A 16900-nucleotide genomic window follows, 5' to 3' on the forward strand; every position below is an offset into this window, starting at 1 on the left:
AACAATTCCAAAAAGAATACTTGAACTGTTTTGAACATTCTGACCATCAAGTGAGTAAGTGTGTGTATAGCCTCATAGGGAGACTGTTTTGAATGGCAAAATAATAATGCTACTTTATGGGAGCATCGTGTGTTATGGGGGCCATTCACTTGGTGTAAATATAAAAATATTTTTAATGGTTGTACAACAATGTGAACATAATGCCACTGAACTAAAAAATGGTTAAAATGGTAAATTTTGTTATATTTTATCACATAAAATATATTTAAAGCATATCTTCTAAGTTGATTAGAATAATTTTGAAAAAATATATTATCTCAGAATGTTCTGAATAACAACCCAGTTTTAACTCACTTATTAACTTGTCTTAGTGACTGGAAAATCACTTAAACTCTTCTTGCCCCAATTTCCTTATCAGTAAAATAGGGATACTAATGTTCTAACTCATAGACTTCTGTGAAGAAGAAATTAAGAAAGTGAAAATGAAATTAAAGAAACAACCTGCATTATGCAAAGAATGGTACTGTTGTTATTATCAGAGGTTGCAGGTTCAAATAATGTTTGAATATTGATTTATATGAGAACTAGTAATTTATTTTAGATATTACTATTAACAATTAACAATGGTTTCACTAACTCACTGACCCTCTCCCTCCCTAGAATAGTACAATTTATAAATCAATGTAAAGAAGTGATTGATTTCAATACAACAAGACAGAAATTAAAAAAAAGAAGTGATTGATAATATTTAGCAACTGGTTTCGATACATATAGTAGTAAAAGAATATTGAACTGAAACATCAATTATTGTGTGACAATGACACTAACAAAGTTATCACGTGTAATACATACTATCACAGACTATTTCTACTTATAAAATAAAACAGAAGATGGTAAAAAGATAGTGACATTAAAAGAAAAAAAATCCAACAGGTGAGAACCTTTTAGTAAGCGTAACCTTAGCTGATTAGAATTTACATGTATACATTTAAAAGAAATAGACAAAAGACAACAAAGCAAGACTCTAAGGGGGATTTAGTGTGGCTTTGACCTTTTCAAAGATCAGTACAATATCCTGTATTTTCGAGAGACTATTCAATAATACTAATTTATACTTTAAAATATAAGCCTGAAACACTTTAGGATCATCCCATCAAAAAAGTATTCAATGATATTAGTATACATTTAGCAAAGGAGGAAAATATATCTTAGAAAGATTATGAGATCAAGAAAATGCGCTGTTAGTAAATTTGGAACCAGTTTTCATTCCTTTTGGTTTTTTTGGGAAGGAGGCAAATCTGTAGTTCCCATTATAGACCACAGATTGACATTTCTTATATATTCCTTTCAATTACAAACAAAGATCCTTGGAATAATTATAAAATCAACACAAGATACTTCAGCCTAATTATATTAATAACATCTATTATAAGATGTAATCACTGCAATACTATCTAATAAGTATATTATTAATTGATTTTTTTCTAGCCAGAGTAGTGTAAAACCATTTTGTATTTTAGAATCAGATGTAATAAATTATAAATCTTTAAAAGAATCTCTTTATTTCTCTGTGATCTATATGCATGTCATTTTCCTATGAAAGAGTGACAGACAAAACACTTAAAAGTCTATATTAATTCAGAAATAGAAGCATTAATACTAGAGAAATTTACTTATTAACTGAGAATATAAAAAACAGACAAACAAGATACCCCTGATCTGAGATTAAGAAGGGCATGTTTTCATGACAAGAAATCACTACCAGCCAAGTTACACAAGTGCAAGGCATTCTTTTAGAGATACCACTTCTTCCCTGGTTGTGAATACTATATTCTTTTTAAAAAATTTTCATCATTATGGGTGTATAATAATTGTGTATCTTTATAGGATACATATGATGTTTTCATATAGGCATACAATGTGAATTAATCATATCAGGGTAATTGAGTATCTATCACCTCACGCATTTATCATTTCCTTGTGTTAGGAACACTTCAATTCCACTCTTTTAGTTATTTTAAAGTATACCCTAACTTATTGCTGATTATGGTCACTTTGTTGTGTTATCAAATATTGTTCATCCTATCTAATTATATTTTTGCACCCATTAACCAATCCCACTTTATCTCCATCTCCCACCTACTCTTCCCAACCTCTGACATTCGAACTCTGTCTCCATGAGATCATTTGTTTTTAATGTTTAGCTCCCACATGAGTGAGAACATGTGAGATTTGTCTTTCTGTGCTTGGCTTATCTCACTTAACATAATGTTCTCCAGTTCTATTCATGTTGTTGTAAATGGCAGGATTTCATTCTTTTTTTGGTGGCTATATAACAGTGAATATTAAATTCTTGCAGAACTATACTATATATACTCTTTCCTAAAATAATCTGCCTGAGAATGTAGGTCCCTCTTTCCCACCCTCATCTCTCTTTCTAAAAGGGACACTCCTCCCCTACTCCAGTCCAAACAAGGGAAAAATGAAAACGTTGATATCCATGTTGAGAAAACAAACGGTTCTAATGCAAGTCAGGTTGTTTCCATTATTTTTGCTTTTGTCAAAATGGAAAGAAGACCTAAGCTGTCATTTGATAGAGGGTTAAACATATTTTTGATGATAGTTTGCTATGCATTTTTTGGCAAATAATGTGAAAGGAACTCAAATAACTGAGCTTAATATTCTACATTAGAATGAAAACCCACCCTAGAAAAAAGTGTTTTGGATTTTTAGTTAGAACAAGAACAAGTCATTTTCTTCAAGATCTTAAACTATTTTTTTAAATTATGTCTCAGGGGTGAGGTTTTTCTTTTTTGATGGAAACTATATTTGTTTAAATATAAGGTTGGCAATTTGAATAAAATTAGAAAGCTGCATGTTAAACTGGGCTTCTGAGAAACTGTGTTCCAATAAATGCAAAAAAAGTCTCAAAGTGAGAGCAGGCTACTGTTAACATTTAATCACAGTCAAAGCTAGGAAATAATGTAACATAGAAATAACATCTTCAGTAATGACTTTTTCATTGTTTTACAACGTAATGGAGATCTAGTTTCTTAAAAGAATGTTATTTCTATGTATTACTCATTCTCTTAAGTCTTCAAAAAAGCTTTAAACTTTCTCTATTAACATTCTTCTAAATTTACTAATTTTTTTTCCCTAACTCAACAGATCACAGAAAAAAAGCTGACTTTAAAAATGCTTGAAATCCCAACTAATTTTATATAACTTTGTGACAAGAATGACAAATCCTTGATTAGTATCATTTTTTTTCAATGACTTCCTAGAATCTATTTAAGGAGCCCTATTATGTCCAAGCAAAGAGACTGAAAACAATGATCTTACACCATGCTACTTTACACTGGAAAAGACCATATCACTCCCTGCTTCAAATCCATCTCAAGAGTTGCTTCATCCAGGAAGCCAATCATAAGCTTCCTAGGTAGGCCTGGACAACGAAAAATAAAGGTTGGTGTAAATCTAGTGAACTAACACTAACTAAAAATACTTCCAATAATGCAAGTTTAAAAACCTGAACATTCTCTAGATGGAGTAAAGGATTTAGGGCACAAGAAAATTATTTTGTTATATTGTGTGTACCACCGGGACATGGTGGTATATGCCTAATCAGGAGGCTCAGGGCAGGGGTAACTTGGAACTCAACAATTTTAAGTTTCAGAATGCTCTGTAGGTTGAATATTCATAAACAGTTCTATATTATTATATCTCTGCCTAACAGTTTGCCTAGAGATAGCTAAACAAACCAGCACAGTTCAGAAATGGAGCAGATGATAAATACCATTACTGCAATAATACCATGTGAAAAATTCTTTCTTTTTTGTCCACTAGGTCCAGTCAAAGTGGAATAAGTCTCACAGGAAAGGAGAACAAATATAAGGGTTATAGAAGATAGAATCTTTCCAGAGTCATTCTGCTTAACTCTTTGAATTCAAAAAACCAAAAAATAATATCTACCTAATATCTATACAGTAGTTACAATGTGCCAGTCACTATTTTAAGAGTGTTACATTCATCAGCTCAATGCTCACAAAACTCCTAAGATATGGGTACTACTATTTTCTTGTCTTCTGATGAGAAAAAGGAGTTGTGGGATTAACTTGTCTAGGGTAACAGTCAATAAGCAGGAGAGCTATGTTTTCAAATCTGGTAGTGTACTTCCACAGACTGCACTCTTAACCTCTATTAGTTTTTTTATGTTTTTTGTTTGGTTTTGTTTTTAAAGCCCAACTTTGGTTTTCAAACTGTTCCTCAGAGTCCTGAGATTCCATGACAATGCTTCTGGGGCATTAAGGAAAGCAGACTGAGTTCTGGGAACTCCATCCAACCAAAGAAGTTTTACAACACTGGTTTAAATATTGGGGATACAATTAAACTTTCCATAATAACTTAAACAAGGTTTTGATGCTAAAAAGCAAAATGTTTAAAAATCACAATACCTAGACTATAATCTTTCTAAGATCAGGATATACAGTCATCCTCTGTATCTTTAGGGGATTGGTTATAGAAGGACCCCACCCTGTGGATAACAAAATCCATGGATGTATAAGTCCCTGATATAAAATGATGTAGTATTTCCATACAACCTATATATATATCATTCTATATTCTTGAAGTCATCTCTAGATTATACTCATAATATCTAATACAATATAAATGCTACATAAATAATTGTTGTACTGTATTTTTTGTTTTTTAAACCGTTATTCAAATTTTTTAAAAAATATTTTCGATCCGCAGTTAATTGAATCCTTGAATGTAGAACATGTGGATATGGAGAGCCAACTGTAAGTCCAAAAATATCTCATCTATGCCATTACATCAGAGAAAATCTTGAGCATCAATATAATTAAATTAAACAACAATAATAATGTTGAATCACACTCACATTGGTGCTACTTAGTTTTCCATCATGGGTGATCAAAAGATTTCACTATCTCAAGGTTACTGATGGGCTAAGCATAACCCTTTCATATAAAAAAAAGGTATGTTTTCACATTCATTTTTTTACATATGTCAATAATTATACCACCTGATGCACTAAAATGATCACTCATATTTTTTAGGATTATTAAATTAATTTAGGAGATTACATTAAAATTCAATTTATCAGTAGAAATGTTATTTTTATAATATTTTCTCAAGTTCATGAATGGTCTTCAATTTCAAAGAAGTTATAAGAAAACTTGAAAAGGAAGCATAACTGAAGAAACAAGTCTGAAAAAATTTTTAAAGAATCTATTCTATTAGTTATCTATTACCCTTTTTGTCTGTGGACCTACAAAGTCACATGAGTGTTTGTGAAACAGGAGGAAAGGCTACTGCCACCATTTTGTATTCCTTCTTAAGGTAAATTTTCAGCTTGAGAGCTGACATGTAAACCAATTAAAATTCTAGATTTTCTAATTCTCTACATGGATTAAAAGTTAAAAGCAGCAAAAATAAAAACTCACTTTTCTTCTCCAACTTGCCTAAAGAGTTTTATTTTAGAGAGAGTATAGTTTCCAACTACATTAACATACAGACATGAAATAATATCCACTGCTTTAAATACTCATTGCTGAAATTTTGATTAAAAATTTTACAATTATTACCAAAAAATTATAAACCATCATCCTCATAGCTATGTCTCAGATGAAATGGTGAAATGTATTACAAGAGAGAGTCAGTAATAGATCTGCCAATTTATTGTAATAAAATAGCTTTAAACAGAAGCAAAAATGAATAAGATGAAGTTTCTCATACTGTAAACATAACATGAGAAAGCTAAACAATGCCAAATCTAGTTCAACAGAGCTGGTTATAAGATTTAATTTTAATACCCACTTTTAAGAAACTACAGTTAACCATAAGGAAACAATACCAAACAGACATATCAAAGGCACAGAAAACTAGAATGTAATACCACCTTAGAAAGAATTTAGTCTGAATACTAGCCAGAGCCTCCCATCAATGATTAGCATGAACATGAACTCTCGTTCTCTTCTGACAGATTCAAATTTCTAATGCCTATACTGTTAAAATATTTTCTTAATCTTTATGAAAAAGCACCAAGATAGGTTTTCTGCATTAGAATATTAAAAACACCAGTCAAGCTAATATCAAGCTTCTGGAACCAAAGTAATTTTGGCAGTGCAAAGATGAAGAGTTAAGCTTAGCACTCATGTACTTTACTTGGTTATCTAAAGAACTAAGGATAACAATACATTTTGGGTTGTTCTTATCAGATATATTTCCTTTCTCCCCCTTCCAGAAAAATAAAGATAAAAATTTAAATTTTCTTATGTTTAACTAGGGCTAGGACCCTTGAAAACCAATTCTGAATGAAGTAATTCACATTAAAGTATGAACAGTATTACCCATTCAAAGAAGATTTAAAGGAAGAATTCATTAACCTATATAGTCTCTGTCTGAACAGATAGGCTATTTTCCAAGCGGTTAACTCTAAACCAAGAAATCAGAAACTGACTAAATATACCCTCCACCCTCATGTCTAAAAGATTGCTAATTCCTGGCCTATAGAGTATGACAGTTAAATTCTAACTTCTAAGAATGCTATAAAGACAATAGTTAATTTAGGAGACAGCTGGATCAATGACAGTATACAAAAAGGTTCACTTAGAATACTAGATGGTGAAGAGTCATTCTTTTTCCAGATAGTCAGAAAGATGTATAATAATGTCCTTATCAGTCTATACTCTGTATTTAATCTGTATCTTTGGAAGCTGCCTCCTGGGCAGAGAAGATTTAATATTAAAATATTAATAGAGAATGAAAAATTAAAGACTTAAAATTAAAAATTCAGAATTCACAAAAAAGACTTACCAAAAAAAGGTTAAAAGTCAAATATCAAAAATGGTCTACAATTATTTTGGGCTTTCATAAACAAAGAAATTTTATCTGTAAAAATTAAGATGAATAAAATGACCACCCTAATTTTATACATACTAACAGTGATATTAAAAAATACATAGCTCTTATCACTTCAGAATCAATCAAAGACATAAATATTTAACAACTTAAATTGAAATAGGATATAAACAAAAGCAGAAAGGAAGGGGAAGCTCCATGGAAAGAAAAAAGGGGAGGGAAAGGCAGTGATCTATTATATCCCCAAATTAAAAGACCTTTAAGGGAAAGTGATTTGTTAAAATATGTATCCAAAGGGAGGTTCACAAAATTTTCTTTTATAAAATCCTAATTTCCCATTAAAGCAAAACAAACAAACAAACAAACAAACAAAACAGCAACAGACTTCTACTGAATAAAGGATGGAATTCACTAGCTTTTTTTCTTTTTCTCAGAGAGCTTAAGTTTTCTGTTTGGAACACATTTTTGCATGAGGTGACATTTAATCTTCTACATTATGGTAATCAATCACATGTCAACTAACTGAGGAGCTTAATATTCTACTACAAGTAGTAGAATTAATGAGTCAAATGTATATGCTTAAATCTTCCATTAAAATATAAACTCTCAAAACACATAAAACACTCATATTTTGACATGAAAAACCCAATTCTATTTTTCTTGTATTACAGATTTCCACGGAACATGAGTTTCATTTTGTTTGGAAAAACCTACCTGAATAGCTGAGTTCATGAAACATGTATTTCCCAAGTTACTTAGGCCACAGAGGCCTGGTTGTTCATTGTTTCTTCCAGGTTCTGAATAATCATAGTTCTTATAAGCAGTATATGATGGAAGACAATAATTTGAGTTTTTCACACTGGAAGAAAAAAAGTATTTTTCACAATGCAGCCAATTATTTTATAATGTAGTTACAATAAACAGAGTACTTTAAGCCTATTTATGAAGATAGGTGGTCAATTGTTAATTTTTTTTTTTATAAAGCACTCAACTCAGGTACTTTTTAAGACATGAACCTCAAACAATATAATCCCCCTTTAATTAAAATACTCCTCATCCAATCAACAAAATCACTCCATAATATACCACACCAACCAATACAAACCACTATTATATCTTTCTACCCTTGATTAACTGGAGCAGCTTCACAGCCTGCTCCATTCTTCATTGCTCCATCAAATTTAAAACATTCAGATTTTAAACACCACCCACAGCAATAAATCATCTCATTTATGTCTCTTCTGCATCCTGCTACTGTAATACAGTAAGAAGAGTAGAAACAGGAAGAGTTGTGCTTTAGTTACAGGTGAGAGCAGAGATTTCCAAGGCCACTGTGACATCACTGTTCTGATGTACTGAAGATTCTATTTATAGTTTCTATGCTAGATCAGCCAAAATCTAGTGTTCAAATGTGGAAAAAATCCTAGGTGATTAGAAGTGCAAAAATGATTGTAAGCAAATAAATCCCAATATTATTCATCTCTTGTTTATTCTAATTTGTCAGAATAATACAGCTTATTTATTTAGATAACTATAACATCAAGGTAACTTTTACTATAATAAATGTCAATCTTTAAAAAACTCTATATATAATCTTCTGAAATTTAGAAAATTGGGGTAATTTCAGAAAGAACTAAGAAGTCAATAAATAAGTTAAACGATTCCTCTTTTATTCACATATAATAAATAATTTTGTGGAAAAGGATGGATTCGTCCTTATTTTTTGATAGGTTATCTTATAAAATACTTATGCTAGGTACTTTGGATATAATTCAAAAGCATATTTTCAATCTTTTTTTATTCACTATAAAAAACCTGAACAAAAATCAAGACTATTTGCTAGATGATATAAATAAAAGAATACAGTTTTACAAATAAACATGATGAATCAGTAACTCCAATAATCTCAAATGGCTACAATTTATTCCTGGTATTATTTTTTAAAAATAGCTTTTCCTTATAATTTCAAATACTTCACTTTATTATCCTATATACTATACTTTCAATTTTATTATTATAACAGTTGAAGTGAACTATACTGCGACTTGTTTCAACAAAGCCTTTAGTAAATACACACACACACACACAGATGCCACCACCCACCCCCAACCAAATAAGTAAAACACATAAAACCACATCAAAAAATTATACACAGTGCTAGCCTACTAATATTTCTGCATTAAAAAAAAAAATACTCCCTCTCCCACAAACAAAAAAGGTCAACTCCCTGACTCTCAAAAATCAATCTGTCCTGAAATTAAACAAAAAATAGCAGGGCCCAAAGAAATGTAACCTTAATTAATTCAAATTCAGAATTGCTAGGCTTGTAGTTATTTACTTGTTTTAAAGTAGAAAAAAAATAAAGCCAAAATTAGAATTCAAATAGTTTTTTTTGCAGATCATTATCCTTATGATTCGTATTTTATTTTATATTCCTAGTAACTAATAAAATGCAAAGCACCTACTAGCAATTCTATATATGTTCACTCATAATTGGATTATTGAATCTAATTTTGGGTAAACACAAGAAAAGCTCAAATACAAAAAAACCTGTTTTTCTTTTATTACTGTAAGTGGCGTCAAAAATCAAGGTCTTGTGTATATATATTAAAAAAATGCAAGGCCTGCATTTTCTACACATTCTACACGTTACAGAAGAAAAAACATATATTCTGGCTGTAAAATTATAGTAAAATTTAAGCAGCCAGAGCACACAGGGGAAGTATGCCCAAATGCATGCCCATGCCTATACACACACGCAAGTGAAAACACTAAAAGCACATTTACATGCTCATTCCATAAGTATATATTCAGGTATCTGTCTCTCCCCACATGTAACACAAATGGATGCTGGAAGTTCTACTCTTCTTTGCGGCAACATGATGTAATTTGATGGGATAGGTATTCCTATTTACTGAGAAATGAACAAAAAACTTATTTACAAAGCAGTTTTTTTGTTTTGTTTTTAAAAATCTGAATCCTTAAATGATATCTACATTTTAGTGTAAATGATAGGGTAGGTATATATACCACCCAAAGATTGAGACAGTCTAGATGCTCAAAGATGATAAAGAAAACCAATAGATTAAAAATACTATTATCTTGATTGGTCATTTAATAACCCACATTATGTACACTCTAAATCAAATATTAAAATTTATCATGGAAAATACCAAAACCACAGCTGTTTACACAATTCAACAAAAGTACATGAAAATCTAAGTCCTAAAGATAGCCTCTATTATCTTACATGACTATTTATACTAATCTTTTTCTGAAGATCTTGCTAGTCATCATCTTTTAAGGCTATGTTACTTTGCAAAAATAAATACATTTACAGTAATAGTAATGGAAATTTTAATACTATACTAGATTAACTCTGGATTATAAGTCTATCTTCTTTAATAAAGATACATTACAAATGCAACAAATTATTTTTTTGGTAAAATTGAACTTTTTCTTTAAAACTTTCAGACTGACTTTTCAATTAGCACTGACATTCAACATTATAAACATATGTTAATCCTCATAACTATAATTATGCCCACTTTGCTGTTAATGAATGATGCTCTCAGCTAATTAACTTATCAAATGCTAAATGGCTAGCTCTAATGGTCTCCAAAATTTACAGTTTCTGTTCATGGCTTAATCTCATACAGGAAATCATTTTCATTTCAAATAAAAAAGATTTAAATGAATAAACAGAAAAATAGAAATGTGTTCTGAGATGAAATGTCAAATTATGACAGTAAGTACATTAAAAATATTTTTCTAAAGGCAGTGTTAATAACATATCAAAATAAATATAGCAGGGCAAAAAAATGCAGGTAATATGACTATTACCAGAGAATTTGGTAGATATTAAAAAAGATACTTAAATTATAATTGAGGCCAAAACAAATACTCTATGGACTTAACAGGTGAAATTACAACACAGGGTAAACAAACTATATTCCAGTAATGGACGCTTCATAATATTAGTTTTTTCTTTTTTTTTTGAGACAGAGTCTCGCTCTGTTGCCCAGGCTAGAGTGAGTGCCATGGCGTCAGCCTAGCTCACAGCAACCTCAAACTCCTGGGCTTAAGCGATCCTACTGCCTCAGCCTCCCGAGTAGCTGGGACTACAGGCATGCGCCACCATGCCCGGCTAATTTTTTTTTCTATATATATTTTTAGTTAGCCAGATAATTTCTTTCTATTTTTAGTAGAGACAGGGTCTCACTCTTGCTCAGGCTGGTCTCGAACTCCTGACCTCGAGTGATCCACCCGCCTCGACCTCCCAGAGTGCTAGGACTACAGGCGTGAGCCACTGCGCCCGGCCTCATAATATTAGTTTTTAATAAAAATTTTGTTCAATTGTAAATGAAATCATTCCAAGTATACTTTATTACCTTTATAACAATATTTTTATTTCTAGAAATGAAAATTTTATAACTTAGCAATGTTATCAGTGTAGGATTACTGAAGTCTTAAATTTGTAAATAAATTTCTTATAACCTTCTATATCATAAATATTGATTTTAATATGTAATTTATATTTGTAGAATACTTCTACATACATGAAGTTTCAAAAATGCACTTAATCTAAAAGGATCATTGCCCATTTTACAAACTTTTAATTAAAGAAACTATGCTATTTCTATTTGAAGTCTTAAGCTGCTACTTTACCAGTTGAATGGAAATTCAAGAAATAAATTTTATATAAAATAATTGTTTAAATTAGATGGTGTTAATTCAAGTTTTTTAAGGTTAAACAAAAACTTTCCACTTTATGAATGCTTAAGTTCTGTATCTTACTAAGGAAGGTAATCCATACATAAAATTTACTTTTAAGCTCAAAATGATCACGGCATGGCGGTACCTCAGGAGTTATTTGGTATTAAAATTCTTTAATATGAAAAGACTCTTTTAGTGTCTAAATTAGATAAATATAGTTAAAAATATAATCTAACCATAGGAGTAGAACCATTAAATATGTTTTAAAACTCAAGACCCAATTCTTGTCAATAGTTTCTGCAGTCAGAAGTTTTGAGATTAGTTATACTGTCATAATTTTATGATAGGAGGGGAAATAAGACAAAAACAGAAACATACCAGACCACATATACTAATATTGTGACTCTGGTCAAAGTAGTCTATATTCAGTACAGTCTATACACAATGTTGAAAATCTCTCCAAATAATGACTATAAATACATTTTGTACCTGGTAAAGGAGTTCTCTTATTGTAAATGTGAGAGCCATGTGTACTTGGTAGAAACATAAGTAATATTTTATCTACAAAAATTAATTTTGATAAGTTTAATTTGAAGATATATAAAATACAAACTGAATAATAGGTGATATTTTGGATATTCATAGTGTCTTCATTATTTCACTAATACACCACAATGTAATGTTATTACATACGGTGCACATATCTTTTTATGAATTAGTGAAATAAGGCCATGATTGTTTTAAATCTTGATTCCTACTGGCAAACTCTTTTCTAGAAATGTACTAATACTCTGACCTCTCAACAAAAATCCTTTTAAGAATACATATTGTTATTTAATTTTTCCAAATATGATTGAGGTGGGGGAAATTAGATGGGATATTTTATGGTTTAATTTACATATCCCTAATTAGTGGTAAATCTGAATATTTAAAATGTTTATGCCTCATTTAATTCCTTTATTTTCATTGCCCAGTGTGTTATTTGCCCATTTTTCTAATTGTCCTAGAAAATTTTCCACTCATTCTTTATGTGCTTGATATATTAAGAATATTTATCTTTTATCACTTGTAGCAAGTACTTTTTTTCATTTATTTGCCTCTTTTTTAAATGCCTAACAATTATCTTGGATTTAAAATTCTAAAGAGAAATTCTCAAGAATGACCCAATTTTCTCAACAATATATCCGGCATAATCTGTTCATATTCCATCAGTCTAGAATGCTTTCTGATCACATTAAATCTTTTACATACAAAGGTCTGTTTCTGGGCTGTCTTTTGATTCCATTGATCTGTAGGTGTATTCTTGAGTCAGTACTATGCTGTTTGAATTTTCCTATCTTCATAATATTTTCCTTTATTTAAAATACATGTGAGATTTAGTAAGGCTAATACTTTCAGATTATTTTTTCCCAAAATTATTTTAACTATTTTCATTTGCAATTTAGATGTATGTTAGAATCATTTTGTCAAGTTTTCCCTCAAAAATATGAATTTTAAGGGAAAATGAATTAAACTATAAATTCAATTATTGGTGTTATTTCACAAATAGCTTCAGTCTTTTTGAATTTACTCATTAGGATAATCAGATGCCATTTATGAACTGAACAAATAGTGCAAATATTAAACTATCTAAACAAACACTGTTAACCTAATACATAAACCACACTGTATATATTCAAAAAATAAAAGGATAATTATCTCTAGATCAAAATTCTTCCCATAATTTGGGCTAATTAAAAATAGTGAAGGCTTTCTTTTGACCTTGATTTTTTGAGACAGGGTCTCACTCTGTTGCCCAGGCTAGAGTACAGTGGTGTCATCATAGCATCACAGCTTACTGAAACATCTCAAACTCCTGGGCTCCAGGGATCCTCTTGCCTCACCCTCCCAAGTAGCTGGGACTACAGGCGCAAGCCACAGTGCTCGGCTAACTTTTAAATTTTTTGTAGAGATGGGGGTCTTGCTATGTTTCCCAGGCTGGTCTGAAACTCCTGGCCTCAAGCAATCCTCCCATTTTGGCTTCCCAAAGTGTTGGGATTACAGGCTTGAGCCACCATGTACCTTTTTCAATAAAATAAATATGGCAATTTTCAAGGTAACATACCCAGTTCAGATGTTACAGTGAAGCCCAAATGACTTTCAACCTTTTCTCTTACAGTGATATAGCACACACTACCATAAAATTTCTATAAATTCCAAGATTCTGAATTTTATTTATCATGGTTCAAGGGAACTGTTTCTCTGAACTTAAGAAAAAGTGATTGCCTTTTTCATAAACATAAAAATTTGTGTGTGCTTTCCAGTTGAGAATCACTAATATACACCTTAAAAAAATACTTTATTGGTGGAAAATGGTGGCTCATGCCTGTAATCCCAGCACTTTGGGAGGCTGAGGCAGGAGGATTATTTGAGACTAGGAGTTGGAAACCAGCCTGGGCAACATAGCAAGACCCTGGTTCTAAAAAAAAAAAAAAAATTAGTTGGGTGTGGTGGTGCACACCTATAGTCCTAGCTACCTAGGAGGCTGAAGAGGGAGGATTGCTTGAGCCCAGGAGTTCGAGGCTGCAGTGAACTATGATTGCACCAACTGCACTTCATCCTGGGTGAAAGAGCAAAACCCTGTCTCTAAATAAAAACAAAAACAAAACAAAACAAAGACATTATTATGGATGACTACATGTCTAGTCCTAAAATGACATCTGAACTTTACATTCTCCCTAAAAAATTGAGTTCTAACAAATTTCTATATTTCAATAGTGTTTTGTATGTAAAATTCTGAAAGTGCTTTATTTCTTTCAGTAAACTATTGTAGTATATGTATTAAATCAAGAAGTAGTTTATAACTGCTTTCTTTCATGTTAAGTTACTCATGGAGGAACTGATCAGTAATTTGAAAGAAAACCAATTTTAATGCATTAAGACGTTTATCCTAAATTTTAGATACAAGAGATTTTTTGCAACCACAATAGGGCGATCAATTAAACAAAGAGTTTTTAAGATTCAGTGCTTACTTTCTGTTGTTGATGTTGTTATAATTATTTGATAGAGATGAAGGAGAGATCTTTGGTAAAGTTGAAAAATTGGATGCACCTGGGGACCTTTAAAAATATGAAAATGTTAAATTAGATAAAAAAATGAAGAATTTTGAAATTAATTATGAAATAAAGAAAAGAACTAACAGATGACAATGTTTGTAGTAAATGAATGCTGGAAAACAGATTTATGAGCAAAATCACTATATATCCTTTGGTTTTCAATTTCCAATGTATTTTTCCTTATAAAATATAATGATACAGAAGGAACTCTTTTCTAATAAAATTTATCAAATTTAATATGCAACCTGCTATTACTCCTATAAATCTACTAACCCGATGTACCCATTTCTGAGTCCAGGTAACCATTACTAACATTTTACAATCAATTTCCATAAATCAATAGAATTCAAATATTTTACTTTGTTTCTTAGTAGGTGCCATGGCATTCTAATTAATACAACACTGACACAGAGATAAGAGAATGTTTTCAGTTCTTAAAAATTTAAGGCAATGGGGATAGAATAGCATAAGAGAATCCCAAACATAATCCCAAGAAGTAATATTTGGACAAAGTTTTCTCTGGAAAAATGGGAAAGACATAAGTCTGATTATATTATACACACCTCACTAATTTAGAATCTTTCTGAAGAAATCTCAATTACTACTGGCTTTTAATCAACAAATATGCTTTAAAGGCATTACTTATAAAGGATAAATCTGTTATACAGAAATAATTAAAGGACTTAAAGATCTCTGAAAGATTCAATTACTCTTGTAATTCTGTAAGCAATTTTATTTTACGAGGCAACATCTAGGTCATGGGCTGTAAAAAGCTAAGTGTTAGTCCAGTACTCAGTCATAGTAAATGCTAAATTAGTGAGGCCCAAAGTGATTAGTTTTTAAAAAATAATTTTTTCCTCTACCCAGGTGCTAATAAACAATGAAATGGTCTATGGGTAGGAAAGTATAATCTGTAAAATCTGCTTTTAGGTAATTTGGATATATCTAAATATATGTATTTAGAATGTGTTATGAAGAATAAATGGTAGTTAACAAAAGTTCTTAAATATAAGAAAAATTTAACTTTCAAAGTTTTATACATTATGAAATCTTGGAAAAAATTTTCTTTCTTTTGAAGGAAGTTCGTTTTTTTGGAGACAGCGGTATCATCACAGCTCATTGCAACCTAACTCCTGGGCTCAAGTGTTTCTCCTGCCTCAGCCTCCCCAGTAGGTGGGGCTATCACGCCTGGCTAATTTTTCTATTTTTTGAAGACACAGGGGTCTTGCTCTTGCTCAGGCTAGTCTTGAACTCCTGGCCTCATGCAATCCTCCCACTTCAGGTCCCAAAGTACTAGTATTACAGACATGAGCCACCAAGGCTAGCCCTTGAAAGAGGTTCTTTTTGCTGATGAAGGGATGAATTACATTAAGTGGGACTTCTAGTTAGATGCCTTTCTCACAGAAGTCCCTTTAACAAGATTTTATTTTACTATACTAAGCTTAAAACACAAAATACGATCACCCAAATTTTAATACAAAATTATGTGGAAAACACATTTAAAAAAGTAATTTTAATAATCCTAATATTTCTCAGTACTAGTTTTGAAATAATAAAAATATAGAAATATCCTGGCATTTTTGCCTCCATATTAAGAATTCTAAACTAGGGGGAACAGTCTAAATTGGTTAGAGACTGAGTTATAATCCATTATAACTCAGAGGTTAATTTTTCAAAATGTAATCCATTATAACTCTTCAGAAGCACACGTATAAACCAAAACATTCCCTTGAATCTTACCTATAGTAAAAGTTACAAAATATTCATGACTTTATCCAATAAAGTGGCTGCGTATATTAAATACATACACATATAGTGTATATTTTATATATTTCTTTTTCTGCTCATCTATGCCCTTTTTGATTATTTATTAGCAACTCTATCTAAGGATTGTATTAAAAGGAAAAGAAAGTGAAATATCATGCAGTTAATTCGTAGTTTTAGAGTTTGTATGGAATTCATTCAAACACTCAAACATTTATTAAATGATTACTATATGCCTCACCCTTGATAAGTACTGGGAATACAATGACAAACAGTTCCTGACCTCAAACAGCTCACAATGTAATTAAAAAAAAATGGTATATAAGCAAAATAACTACAGAACAATAACTGCTATAACAAATTTTAATATAAAATTTTGTGGGTAATAACATGATGTGATTTTAAAATGATGTGTAGTTAAAGGGATAGGTGGGAAGGAG

At 30.9% G+C, this 16900-nt stretch overlaps 1 protein-coding gene across 7 annotated transcripts in view; it reads right to left on the reverse strand.

Moving 5' to 3' along the window:
- The window catches only part of USP15 (ubiquitin specific peptidase 15), a 128737-nt gene that overhangs the window by 38768 nt on the left and 73069 nt on the right, over nucleotides 1-16900 (reverse strand). For 6 of the 7 annotated variants that reach the window (XR_006735766.1, XM_045553458.1, XM_045553461.1 and 3 more), the window contains 2 exons: nucleotides 14613-14699; nucleotides 7600-7744 (listed from right to left, as the gene is read on the reverse strand). Coding sequence is in view for 6 of the 7 variants with exons in the window: in XM_045553458.1 (XP_045409414.1) it covers nucleotides 7600-7744; nucleotides 14613-14699 (232 nt within the window). In the remaining variant the exon portion in view is untranslated. The remainder of the gene's footprint in view (nucleotides 1-7599; nucleotides 7745-14612; nucleotides 14700-16900) is intronic. The other variant, XM_045553459.1, reaches the window with a different exon arrangement.

Source organism: Lemur catta, chromosome 6, assembly GCF_020740605.2.
Source record: "Lemur catta isolate mLemCat1 chromosome 6, mLemCat1.pri, whole genome shotgun sequence".
Taxonomy (NCBI): Eukaryota; Metazoa; Chordata; class Mammalia; order Primates; family Lemuridae; genus Lemur; species Lemur catta.